This window comes from Amphiura filiformis, chromosome 5, assembly GCF_039555335.1.
Source record: "Amphiura filiformis chromosome 5, Afil_fr2py, whole genome shotgun sequence".
Classification (NCBI taxonomy): domain Eukaryota; kingdom Metazoa; phylum Echinodermata; class Ophiuroidea; order Amphilepidida; family Amphiuridae; genus Amphiura; species Amphiura filiformis.
In genome coordinates, this window is record NC_092632.1 from 66,302,503 (window position 1) to 66,317,211 (window position 14,709).

General features: G+C 40.8%; 1 protein-coding gene across 1 annotated transcript in view; it reads right to left on the minus strand.

Moving 5' to 3' along the window:
* The window catches only part of LOC140152340 (uncharacterized), a 230,239-nt gene that overhangs the window by 133,223 nt on the left and 82,307 nt on the right, over positions 1-14,709 (minus strand). The window contains 5 exon segments of the mRNA XM_072174644.1: positions 487-837; positions 3,055-3,228; positions 4,053-4,235; positions 5,382-5,540; positions 5,944-14,696. Of these exon segments, the coding sequence (XP_072030745.1) occupies positions 487-837; positions 3,055-3,228; positions 4,053-4,235; positions 5,382-5,540; positions 5,944-14,696 (9,620 nt within the window).

Below are 14,709 nucleotides of genomic sequence, written 5' to 3' on the forward strand. Positions count from 1 at the left end.
CCTAATATACTCCCCCTGTGGCAAATATTTCCAAACTCTTCCACAGGAGTAGTGTGAATTTTAAATGGAATAGCCCAATGATATATTCCTAAAGGAAAAACAGCTTTCATTTAATACAAAACTAGACAAAGTTCAGGATGCCGTTGTCTCAGTATTTATTCTGATCTTCAATATCATTTGCTCCTTTATTCATTTACACACATACTTCAATCACGGTGATATACATTGGGCTATTCCATTTAAAATCCACACTACCCCTGTGGAAGATTTTGGAAATATCTGCCACAGGGGAGTATGAATTTCAAATGGAATGAGCACAATATACCTTCTGAGAAAGATTCAACCCGAATCTTCCACAAAGGGAGGGTGAGCTTAAAATGGAGCTGCCTAATGTGCTAATTCCATTTGAAAATCATACTCCCCCTGTGGCAGATATTTCCAAAATATTCCACAGTGCGAGCCCAAAACTTTTGTCCCGAAACTTACCTGCTGAAGTTGAACCTGCTGTTGTAGCATCTCCGATCCGACCTCAGTTGGCATTGGTTCCTTGAGGGCGCCCGCCACGCTCCTGTGTGTATCCAGCCAATCCTGAAGTTTCTGCACATCACTCTGGTAGTCTAGAGCCATCTGCTCTGTGTTCTTCCTGGTGTTAAGATGGTCCTGTTTGTCCTGGAGATCCTTACGAAGTTCATCCATTTGGGTCTTCAGAAGGTCCGTCTGAGCAGCGAGGTGTTCCCCTTGACGAGTTGGTTGCTTGGCGCTGTCATTCGCATGTTTGATGACATCGGCAACTTCTTGGAGCTTTTGAGCTTTGCGACTTAGCTCAAGTTGCTTATTCTACAAAATAAAATGTGTAAATCTTGATAACAAGAATTGTCCTTATATTCTATTCAATATACTATAAAAGAATAAATTGAATGCACAAATATCTCTCAAGAAGATATGCAGTATGCTTAAACTACTAAGAAGTATGAGCAAGTTTTATGTATTAGAGTTAAAATTTCTTTTCAGTGAGCTTGTGTAAGTTATTTCAATTGATCAAAACAAACAACATTTCCTCATTTAACCAGTGAACCCATACTGTCATAAAAATAAAGTTAATTCTAACTACCAACAAACATCCATTCTAAAAAAAGTTAATGATGACCATTACATCTCTGATTACAGTGTCCATATTCCTAATGGCACATCGAGTGACCCGGGTGGGCGCAGCAGGGAGGCCATTTAGTATGCCAGAGGAGATGCTCCTCCCTGTCATATCATTGGCTTATGTATACAATACTGAAAAGAATAACACAAATACCTGGAATACCAATCTCATTATCATTTGATAGTGTGTAAGATACCCTTTGCATAAGTTAGAATTAAAGGAGTATTTCATGATCCTAGCATCCTCTTTTTATGACATTTTTCAGTACATATCCACGAAAAAAGCTTATTCCCAAAATTTCAGTTGATTCCGATTTTGCATTCGCGAGTTATGCATGATTATGTGTATTACACTGCCCCATAGACAATGCGTTGTAATTTCGAAATTCAAATTTCATGATATCTTTGTTAAACGAATTAATCTGCAAGAAATATTTTGCACATAAACTTTATGTAGCCAGAGGTTTCCAGTGATATAAAAATCTCAACTTTTTTGAGAAAAGTGGGGGGATGAGGCTGTGGATCATGAAATGCCCTTTTAACAGTTAACTTTATGTGATGGTTTTGGGTGTGGTTAGGGTTTTAGGGATAGATTTAGGTTAGAGTGAAGGTCAGATGTGAATGATGACTATTTGGGTTAGTAGTGTCTTGAAAATATGCAACAACCAACAATTGACAAGATAATCAAGTATTGATACTGATAATTCTAATACTTGCAATGTCATAGTTCTATCAATTTGAGGAATGTGCATATTGTATATTCAGGACAAAGTAGTCCCTTGGCTATACATCCACATGTGGATCCTACCAAGTACAGAAGTAGAAGAAGTTGAAGTGTATCAACCTAATTAGTGCCCTCCCCTAAATAGCACCCCCTGTGAACTTTCCTAACTTTCTATTCTTTTATAGCATGAAAAAAATGGTTACAAATGCTAGATGGGTATACACGAATCCGACCTGACACATTCCTACACCTCACTGGCGGCCATAGCTGGGGGCCTTCTATCCATTTTACACGATGCCAGGATCACAGGCGTGCAGCGTTTACCGCTCCCGTGATGCGGCGCAAGCGTGACGCGCTCCGATGTGCTCGCGATAGTGGGCGTCTTGGATCACAATCCAAACGAACTAAGCTAATTTGACGCAGATGGCCCCCAGCTATGGCTGACTTAATCCTGACCATCACTTGGCTCGTCGGATTCGTCTATAGCAAAATCATCTGTGCATATTGAACTATAATAGCTGCACAGCATTTTTCTATGGGTATTATTTATGTTTTCTCTTGAACTGCAATATTAACCTATGGAAAAATGTGCAGTTTGACTTTTAAAATATGGATGTTATTTATTTAGTGCCTCATACTTAAATGCCAGGGTACTTATTAGGCTGAATACTTGTATAATTAGAGGTTAATAACTGTGCATCGGTTATTTGGAGGGCATTGTGAAAAATCTAAACATTTTGCCTTTGGAACCGAGGAATATTACCGATGCAAAGTTATTAACCTCATTCATAACCGTCACTTTAATCTCTTCACCTTACCAAATAACACAAAATTTTGCTAAAAAATTTATAAAAATAGATGATTTTTACATCTTCCCTTTCCAAAAATCGATCAGGCTAAAACAGGACGACCAATAACAAAAGTGCGTATCACAATCTGTGCAAATATGGTAGCGCGCAATCCAAATACGGCAGCCAGTGCGCATGCAGTTTGTTCGACGCACCACAACATGCTAACGCCGGTCAATTGTGTGCGACATTGGAACAATTACGCATTTTGCGGTCAATTGTGAGGTATTAATGACCTCGATTTGCGTTCGCGTTTTCACAAATAATAAAATATGATTGGATCGCACGCATCGCGTTTATTAATGAGGTTATGAATGGGTGGCAATGACTTACCTGATTATCAACCAGTTGTTCTTGTATGGCATTGATGTCCGCTTCCTCATTGTCTTCATCAGGGAGTTTCTGGACACCATCCTGGAAATCTTGCACCCAATCTGACAGAGCATCAACCTCTTTCTGACATGCAGCCAGTTTGTCAAGAAGCTCTTCTTGTTCTTGCTTGTCATGCTGGTAGAGAGAGGAATAACATACAGAGAGAGTCGATTTTAAATTGCCTACTAAACAACACAAAATTCATACCTGTATTTTTGTAGTTTACACTTTTTAATATGATTGTAACCAACATCACTGTGACATCTTTTATCATTGGGAAACTAGTGTATCAATAGATTTATTTCTCAATTGAATAAAGCTAAATAAATCCAAATTGGTAAAACATTTGCATTACTTTTCAAAGAAAAAACTTGCAAGATAGAATTATTAAATCAAATATTATAGCTCTATATATTCTTTATATTCTTTTACCACAAAATATCTGTACCCAAAAAATCATATATAGGTCCAAATAAGTCTTCCTCCTCCATACAATATCATTCTGTCCCCATGTCTTTAATGTGATTGTGAGAATGACCCTATGTGGGATCATATCCCTCCATAAAGCTGGACTACAATTTGTATCCAGGTACCTTGTTACAGGAGGTAGCTCGAGGTTGTAGCTTCAAATCCCTGCATCAACTTGTTGCGCACTTAGGCAAGGCTCTTCACCCCTATTGCCTCTCCCCACCCAGGTGGGTACCAGCTTTATTCAATGGTAGGAAGGTAACAGACTCGCTGTCGAGAAGGTGTAGTGATCCCCCTGCAGTAACATTACATGGAGAAGTCTGGCCCAATTGCGAGGCTTCAAAAGATAGATGGGCACTCCGGCTTGTGACAACAGGTTCTCCCTCTTAACCTTTTTTTAAAAACTTACACATACCTCTTCTACTCTAAGGATACACTTAGCAACCTTACACACACACAATCATGTCTTATATTATGATTCCTCCACCTACCTCAAGTTGTTTCAGCTTGGCTTTAGCATCTTCTTCCAGCTTGTTTGCTTTGTCCATTAGTTCTCTGACTGTAGCATACATAGCATCTTGACTAGTGGTATCACCTGGCATTACTAAGCCTTCTCCTTTCTCCTGAACCACTCCGATGTTATCCTGGATCTCATCAATCTCATCTAGAAGGTCCTATAAAACATCCAATAGTGTTTTGTGTTAAAAGATTTTAGAACAATATTTATAATCTTAATAAATTTATTTGTTAAAAAGTGTTACTAGATTTACTTTTCATGGTGCACCAAGAAATGGAATGAATTGCAAATTAGATTTTCGTAACAGATCAAACTTACTAGTAACTTGGAAGTACTGGAATTTCTTGATTATTTAATATTCATATACCGTAAAAACTCGATAGTTAGCATATGTGCTTACTATCAAGCGCTTTTGAAAACATGAAATGTTTGGCGCTTTACTAACTGAGTCAATGGGGTTGAGACACACATTTGTAGGTTTACTTGTTCGTATATAACTATGTGTATTGCTCAAAACCCTTTACACTTTTGTGGATGGGGCTCTTCATGTTTGCATGTTTTAAAAGCACTCTATAGTCATATGTTAACTATCAAGTTTTTACGGTAGAGGAATTTGTTTCTTATCCTAAAAACCAAAAGTATTATTATTTGTTATTTGAAAAACAACCTGCTCATGGATAATAGAAGAAACCTTCTGCACCAGTACTGATTGAATCATGAGCCTGAGGCAAGTTATTCAGTCAACATTAATAGGTAAATTTTCACGGGAAAATTTTCTGGACACGTGACCAATGCATATCAATGTGAGTGTAACCTCGAGCCTGATCTCTGACCCCCGGCGGTGACCTCGCTATTCAAGTATTAGAAATTTTGAATTGGAATAGTATTTTTTTTTTTTTTTTTGATAGAAATTTGTGCATTGCAAATTTATTGAATATTATGTTATCTCAATTTCTTCACTATATCATCAAAATGTAATTTCAAAAATATCTATCTGCGGAAAAAAATATTTATCTACGGAAACTCTTACCATAATATTATTAACTTGCGACAAGTAACTTATTTTGCATCAAATGAGGAATTCTTCCTATTCAAATACATTGGATGAACACCCGCTGTGCTCGGGGTCACATTCCATAATGCTAATATGTCTGTGCCCATGGGTGTCACGTGTCCAGAAAATTTTCCCGTGAAAATTTACCTGTTATTGAAATGCTACTTGTATTTTACAACTTCGTATTGCAAACTTCAATCCTTTTTAGTTTCACACTTCATATACTCAAATTTGAAACCATTATTTTACCTTGATGTTTTCAATTTGTTCCGGCAGGCTTTGTTCCATAGTTGGATCCTCAAGACGTGTCTCTGCATTGTCTATTCTGATGTTGACTTGAGCCAAGGCATTCTGATACTCTTGTTGCTTAGCAAGGGCTTCACGCAGACGACGCTGTTTTTCTTCCATCTACACAGGAGAAATGTATTCAGACAAGTTTGTTCAAAACAAGATTTTGGAAATGAAAACACATGCAAGTAGCTATATAAAATATGATACATGATTACATGAACTACAACTTTTACAATCTATGAAATGTTTACAAGTGAAAAGAGTATTTTGAGGTATTGAGCAAGCTAAGATATTTCTTCACTATATCATTGGCTTCATTACAACACCTGTTTCAGCATGTTTGGACTAATGTAAATAATAACTTTTCAGTTGATGTTGAATATATATTTAAAGAAAATTAAATGTTGTGACTTAAATTAATATAAAACATCAAACATATTACCTGCATGCCCACTTATCTGATGCTAAGTGTATCTAACTGACATAAATTAACTGATAACAATCGACAAACCCAACTCACCTTTTGTCGAAGATCATCCCAAGACTTGTTCAGCTCATCAATCTTCTCCACACTTTCTGGTAGAGGTGGAAGTCCAGAGAGTGGTTTACTGCCTTTTGCTGGAGTGCCGCCTTCTGGGAACACCACTTTGGTACGCAGAGGCTCAGGTGGCGGTGTAAGAGGCCATCCTGGTTTATGTGGTGATATCGCTTTCTCTGGGGTTCCTTGCACTTCTTCAGCTGGAGCTCTACCAACTGGTGATTCCTTGACAAATGTTGGTTTGAACAATGGTTGTACAGGTGATTTTTGTTGCTCAACAGGAGGTTGATCTTGCTTCAACTTCTCTGGCATTACATCTTTCTTTACCAGTAATGGTTGAGCAAAAGTGGGTTTAAATGGTTCTTCAGAGACACCCAAATCTGGGGTGTCATCTTCAGATGATTCCTCAGATTTCTGATCATCTTTGTCTTGCTTTTGTTGCCTCGGACTTAGCCCCAAGGCTCTTGCAATGTATCCTAATGCAGATAATCCAGATGTAGGGGATGGTCCTTCTTTCTTTGGTGTATCTTTCATAAAACTGCCTTCTCTTGACAAAGCAGGTGACCCACTTTCTGGAGTATAGAAACCAGGAGTAGATGGTGGACTTGCAGATGCTTCTTCAAATAAGTCCTGATCTTCTGCAACTGGTTCTTGAGGAGATGGCAAGCTACTACTTGGGTAATCCGTTAGAGAAGTTGCAGATCCCAAAGGTGATTGTGGTTTGCTGCTAATGCTAGCTGGTCTTGAACTAAAACCAGAATCCATGGTTTCTGATGTTGGTATGGATGAGTATGGGGCTGTCCAGACCTTTGGTGACAACTCAGATGCTTCAGGTGTTTCTTCATCTGGTTGATCCTGTTTCTCATCTTCAGAGGTGCCTGGAACAACAAGAGTCTCATCTTCTTTCTCCTCATCTATTGGTGGTTTCTCCAGATATACATCATACTGGTCCATACTCTTTGGCAATGCAACATCAAAGGACACTTCTTTGCCTGTGCCTTCATGTGGGAAAGTATCCAGTGCTTCTGTATATGGCTTGCTTTCTTCTGTTCCTGATGGTATATCCATTTCTTGTTCTTCTGATACATCTGAGTCTCGATCTTCTTCTTTATCTTTAAGGTCCTCACTAGGTACAGCCACTGACACATTCCCAGTCTCATTATCATGGATTTTCATTGGTTTCTCTGGTGTATCCTCAATGACACCTACAATGCCCTTCCTCAAATCTCCAGCATTTTCTGCGGGCTCTGCTACCATTGTTTGACCTGTTGAAGGATCCTGCACATAGATGGGTTCATCTGGTACTTTTCTAACACCAATAACAGGTGGTATCTTCTCTGATGGCACAGACTCCTGGATGGTATAGTCTGGAGCAGCTTTACCACCAGATCCGCCACCTCCAGCCGCAGCATGCAAACTTGTCAATGGAACTCCATTTTCATCAACATCTGAGTCAGATAATGGTCTGAGCACATAAGCTGGTCCTTTCTTTGTTATTATCTGCTGTTTCACTGGCCTTTCACCTTCCTTTGGTTTCTTTCTGTCAGTATCCTCTGACTCAACCACCTCAGGCTCTGACTCAGCCACCTCAGGCTCTGACTCAGCCACCTCAGGCTCTGACTCATCTTCCTCTTCATCCACATCACCATTGTCATATACCTTCATCTTCTGATTAGGCTCATCTTCCATCACTCCAATTAATCCCTCTTGCAAATCTTCAGGTCTAGTCACTGGCTCAGCAAGCAGCTTCTGTCTAGTCATTGGATCTTGCACAATAAATGTCTTATCAGGAACATCTTGCATTCCTGCAAAAGATGGTATCACTTCATCAGGAACTGCTGATATGGTTTCAATTTCTGGTGTATCAATGTAATCTTCATCTTCAGACACAGATTCATCACTACTTATGTCATATTCTGTGCCAGATACAGGTGTAAGCTTAAAGGCTGGTCCCTTATCTGTCATGACTTGCTGTGTATTGGGTACATCTTCACAGATGCTCTCATCAACAGATGGTTGATCCTTAGCATCCCTAGATGGGATGGCCTGGTCACTTTCAGTATCGTATATTTTCATTGCTTTGTCTGGGGAGTCTTCTAAAACTCCAACAATTCCTTTCTTCAAGTCACTCAATCTACGGGCAGGTTCTGCCAGCAAAGTTTGACCAGTTTCAGGATCTTGTACTATGAAAGGTTTGTCTGGTGTTTGTTGGATACCTATGGCAGGAGGTACAGTAGAAGGTGGAACAGCTTTGACTACATTGTACTCTGGAGCTAACCCTTCTCCAGCTGATTCTTCAGGAATTTCTGATTCACTTACTGGTCTTAAGGTGTAAGCAGGACCATTCTCTGTCACAATCTGACCTCTTGAAAATTGATTCTCATCTTCAGGAATGTCAAGGAGGACAGGAATGTCATCTAGCTTCTTGGCATCCACTGGTGGTTTCTCCAAACATACGTCATACTGATCCATACTCTTTGGCAACATGATGTCATAAGATGTTTCGTCGTCATCTCCTTCTCGTGGGAAAGTTGCCAAAGCCTCTGTATGAGGCTGTGCCTCTTCCTCCTTTCCTGGTATAGAAGAATAGGTGCCTTCAGGTAAATCTGATATATCACTACTTGGGTCTTTGTCAACCATTTCGTGCTTACTATCCTCATCTTCCTGTAGTTCTGACTTTTCTTCATCCGCATCACCATTGTCATATACCTTCATCTTCATATTAGGCTCATCTTCCATCACTCCAATTAATCCCTCTTGTAAATCTTCCGGTCTAGTCACTGGCTCAGCAAGCAGCTTCTGTCCAGTAGAAGGATCTTTGACAATAAATTTCTTATCAGGAACATCTTGAATTCCTGCAAATGATGGTATCACTTCATCAGGCACTGCTGCTACAGTTTCAATTTCTGGTGTGTCAATGTCAACTTCATCATCAGAGGCAGATTCATCACCACTTACATCAGATTCTGGTTCAGAAACAGGTGTAAGCTTAAAGGCAGGTCCCTTATCTGTCATGACTTGTTGTGTATTGGGTACATCTTCAGTAGTGCTCTCATCAACAGATGGTTGATCTTTAACATCACTGGATGGAATGGCAACTCTGGCCTGGTCACTCTCAGTATCATGTATTTTCATTGCTTTGTCTGGGGAGTCTTCCAAAACTCCAACAATTCCTTTCTTCAAGTCACTCAATCTACGAGCAGGTTCTGCCAGCAAAGTTTGACCTGTTTCAGGATCTTGTACTATGAAAGGTTTGTCTGGTGTTTTTTGGATACCTATGGCAGGAGGTACAGTGGAAGGTGGAACAGCTTTGACTACAGAGTATTCTGGAGCTAACCCTACTCCAGCTGATTCTTCAGGAATCTCTGATTCACTTACTGGTCTTAAGGTGTAAGCAGGACCATTCTCTGTCACAATTTGACCTCTTGAAAATTGATTCTCATCTTCAGGAATGTCAAGGAGGGCAGGAATGTCATCTAGCTTCTTGGCATCCACTGGTGGTTTCTCCAAACATACGTCATACTGATCCATACTCTTTGGCAACATGATGTTATATGATGTTTCGTCGTCATCTCCTTCTCGTGGGAAAGTTGCCAGAGCCTCTGTATGAGGCTGTGCCTCTTCCTCCTTTCCTGGTATAGACGAATATGTGCCTTCTGGTAAATCTGATATATCTGTACTTGGATCTTTGTCAACTGGTTTCTCCTTCCAGTAAGTCACTGGAATATCTTGGATGTCTTTCTCTGGTTGTTCTACCATTTCTTCCTCATCAGAAGATAGATACCCAGCTTCTTCCATATCAGGTTGCTTATTGTCTTCATCTTCCTGTACTTCTTGCAGTTTTTGAATCCATGGTGTTTCTTCGGGCACAACTTCAGATTTGCTACATTCTTCAGTTACAATTTCAGGCAATTCCTCATCAGATGGAGTAACGCCAGTAGGATATGCTATGGACACCTTTCCTGTTTGATTATCATGAATCTTGATTGGTTTATTGTCTGATGGTGCCATTGTGCACACAACTGGTTTTCTCAGATCGCTAGGCTTCACAGCTGGTTCTGCAACCATCATATCCCCAGAATCAGCATCCTGGACAATGAATTTTTTCTCTGATTGAGGTTGGACTCCAACAGCATGTGGTGCATGCTCTGATGGTATTTCTCTAACAACAGTGTACTCTGGTCCTAACTGTTCAGAAGCATCTGACTCATCATCACTGTCAACTGGTCTGGACAAATCATCAACTTCAGCTTGCGTAACAGGTCTCATCACATATGCCGGTCCATTCTCTGTTATGATTTGACCAAAACTGTGAGGACTTCTCAGAGGTTGATCTTCTTCATCTGACGTCAATACATCCTCAGGCTTTCCTTCTGGCTCTTGCAATGTTTCTGAAGGAACAGCAACAGCAACCTGTCCTGTTGTGTTATCATGTATCTTCATGGGTTTATCTGGTGTGGGTTCTACCACTCCAACAAGTCCTTTGCGTAGGTCTCCAACATTTTTAGCTGGTTCAGCTGACAAGAGTTGTCCACTGATTGGATCTTGTACAAACATAGGCTTGGACTTTGGAACTTGGCTGATACCAACAACAGGTGTAATTCTCTCAGCTGGTACATCTCCAATGACAGTGTACTCTGGATCTGATGGTTTCTCCCCATAATCAGCCCATGGCCTTTCCATGTCTTCTTTTTCCTGTTCAGAAACAGGTTTAAGTGTAAACGCTGGTCCTTTCTTTGTCATTATCTGCTGTGTGACAGCATCTTTATCTGGTTTAGCTTCCTTCTCAGCAGTTTTATCAGGAGAGATTGATTCCTTCTCAACTGGTACAGCCAGTGAAACATCTCCTGTCTTCATGTCATAAAGTTTTACAGGTTTATCTGGTTTATCTTCTATCACTCCAACAACACCCTTTTTGATATCACCTTCATTTTCAGCAGGTTCTGCTACCATCAACTGTCCTGTACTTGGATCTTTAATGAGGAAAGGTTCATTGGTTGTTGGTTCAATACCTACAACTGGAGGAATCTCTGCAGGTGGTTCATTCTGTGCAACAGTGTATTTGGGAGTTGCTGCTGAAACTTTGTCCTTGTTGGAGTCATCTAATGGTTTGACCACAAATGCCGGTCCTGTCTTAGTCACAACCTGTGGTCTTGATGGGACATCTTTGGGTTTCGATGGTTCCACTGGTAGCAAATCGTGCAATTTCTTCAACAGTGGCTCTTCTGTTGGTTTCACTGATGATGGTACAATTTCTTCTGGTATTGTATCTGGCAAATCAGGATGTTCTTCATCTTCCACTGCCTCTGGCTTGCTAGATGGTAGATCTTTTGTCACAGGCTCTAATGGAGTGTCGGTTGGATGTGCTACAAACACTTTACCTGTAGCAGTATCATGAATCTTCAATGGTCTGTCTGGAGATTCTTCAATGACTCCGACCACTCCATCTTCAAGGTCTGATGGCGACTCTGCAATTTCAGCCAAAAAGATTTCGCCAGTGTTTGGATCTTGAACAACAAATGGCTTTGAACCAGGAACCTCCTGGACACCCAAAACAGATGGCAAACTCTCTGGTGGAGCCTCCTCAGAAACTCTGTATGGTCCATCTAACCCTTCATTTGCAGTAGCAACATCTCTCAAATCAGACTCTGATATAGGACGAAGAGTGTAGGCAGGACCAACTTCTGTCACGACTTGCTGTTTGGCAGGTTCGTCATCAAAGAAGTCATCTTCAAATGAATCATCCTCTGGTTGTGTCTCAGACCGGTCAAATGGTATATCTGAAATCCGATCATCTTCAAGAGTATCCATTTCATCTGATGGTTCTTGAGGTGTAGAGAAATCATCATCTTGTTCAGGTATGGCCGGTATAGCCAATGACACTTTCCCAGTATTGTTGTCGTAGATCTTCATTGGTTTGTCTTTGGAACTGCCAAGTATGCCTACTACCTCACTGTCCATATCAGTTTCTCCTGATGCAGGGAAGGCTACCATCTTTTCTCCAGATGTGGGATCTTTTACAACAAATGGTTTTGAATCAGAAATAGGCACAATATCAGCAATAGGTGGTATATTTTCAGGCATAGTTTCAGACAAGATGGTATACTCTGGACCCATGCCACCAGTTGCCTCAGCATCTGCAGCAATAGAGGCCAATTTAGAATCGGAGACAGGTGATAGAATATATGCTGGACCTTTTCCAGTAATAATTTGATTGTCTGGGGATCGCTTCTCATGTGGTGTTGCCCCTACTTCATCAGAAGGTATTGCCACCTTTACATCACCACTTTCATTATCATGGATCTTCATTGGCCTGTTTGGAGTTTCTTCAATGATGCCAACAAGACCTTTGTTTAAGTCCTCTGGGTCATCTACTGGTTCTGCAACCAAAGCTTGCCCTGTGCATGGGTCTTGAACTATGACTGGTTTTGTTGATACTGGTACATGTTGCACACCAACAATAGCTGGCAATGCTTCAGTAGGTGCTTCTCTTACAACTGTGTATTCAGGTTGAATGCTATCAGCTCCTTCGTCAGCACCGGCAAGATCCTCTGATGCCAAGGGTCTTAGTTTGTATGCTGGACCTACTTCAGTCATAACCTGCGGTCTCATAGGACTTTCTTCTTCTGGCAAGTCAGCCATAACATCACGCTCATCATGTTCAGGCTTGATACCATCAGGATGTTTACCTTGTACTTCAGCGACTTCATCTGTATCTTTTGGCTTGGCCTCCTTCAAAGCAACAGGATGAGCTTTCACTCCTTTGTTTGTATCAGGATAATACACAGTTGCAGGTTTGTTTCTGTCATCATCTATGACAGCAGTTGGCTTGGTGGCAATATCATTCAAGCTACTACATGGTTTAGCAATAGCTTCTTTTCCAGTAACTGGGTCAATGATTTTGATAGGTGTGGGATCTGGACATCTCCTTGCACCTGTAACAGCTGGTTTTTGTTCTGTAACCTCACAAGGTGTGATGACATAACTGGGTGTATCACCTTCTTTAGCTGGAGACTCTCCCTCATCTGACTCATCTGTGGCATCATCAGGTGATGTAAGAACATATGCAGGACCCTGATCAGTAACAAGTTGCATTGGTGGTAAATCACTTGCAGGTGTGGTTTGATCGTCAGATGAATCTGGAACGGGACTCAGAATGGTATCAAAAGGCTTTCCTGTTGGTTTGGTCCGATCTGGTTGCTCAATAGGTGTAGAAGACACAGGGGGTGAAGCTGCTTCTAGTCTTGACTTCTTGGCATCAGGTCCAGAAAATTCTGAATCAGAATCAGTTGGTGATGTTATTGAAGATGTTACATCTGGTAGACTAACTGGTTGTTCTACATCATCCATTACATCACCATCTTCAATATCTTCAGTATCTGATTCATTGTCTTCCAATTCTGATTCACTACTTGCAGATGCAGTTTGAACTTCTTCACTTACATGTCCATTTGGAGTTGCAGCAGACCCATCTTGCTGGGGATCAATAGGTGGAGTTTCTAGGAAGACATCATACTGATCCATACTCTTTGGTAGCATAACATCATATGTTTCCTCCTCAGGGGCACCTGGGAATGTTGCTAAAGCCCCTGTGAATTCATCAGATGGTTTTGCACCATCACCTTTCTTTGGTCCATCTGTATCCTCCATGCTTGGTGAATCCATATCTTCCACGCTTGGTTCAGATTCTTCTCCAGTGATGCCACCTGGTTTAATTCTTTGTTGGAAGGCAGGTTTGTCTTTATGATGATCTTTCTCAGATTGATGAGCAGTACTTGTTGTGCCTGTTGTAGGGTCATGCACTTGCATCTGGTCTTCTCTGTCATCATCAACATAGGCTGAGGGATAATTTTGTAAGTCATCAAGATTTTCAGCAGGACGAGCTACCAAAGTTTGACCAGTGGTTGGATCTGTTACTCTGATGGGTTCTACTGGTACCAACCTTGCCCCTGTCACAACAGGTATCTCAGCTTGCTTGGTCTCATTGGATATTATATAGTCTGGCTTGCCTTGATTACTTTCAATATCAGGGACTATTCTGTCATCATCATCAACAGGAGTAAGTATATATGCAGGACCATGATCTGTTACTAACTGTGGTTTTAACACATCAGGTTTATCTTCACATGGAGCATCATCACTTGATGCTGCTGCAGTATCAACTTCGAGCTCTTTTGGTGGCATAATATCAGGGTTGATATTCTGCGAAGGCTCATCAAGTAAAGAGTCACTATCATGTTTGACTGGCATATGACCAACTTCTGGTTCTACATCTGCTTCTGATGGATATGCTAACTTGGATTCCTGTGTTAGTGGATTATATACTATCACAGGATCTTCAGGATCTGTCAAAAATGCAGTTGGGTTTCTATCCAATTGATCTGGATCAGTTGCTGGAACTGCAATCATGACCTCTCCAGATTGAGGATCTTCTACTTTAAATGGCTTAGCATCAGGTGAATCTTGAAGAGTGACAAAGTTTGGTGGATCATTTGGTACATTGGTAGGTGATAAAATGTACTCAGCACCAACTGGGGTATCATCTCCTGTCTCATCTGGAAGTCTAATATCATCAACTGGATTAAGGTTGTAAGCCCAACCTTTGTCAGTTAGTAACTGCTGTGGTACTGCATTTTCTGCAAGTGAACCACCATCAGGTTCTTCAAGTACAGGTGGTTCCACAGGTGGTTTCATATCATCCTCTGCAACTGATGGCCTAGAATCATCCTTCAGGTCTTTAATTGGATG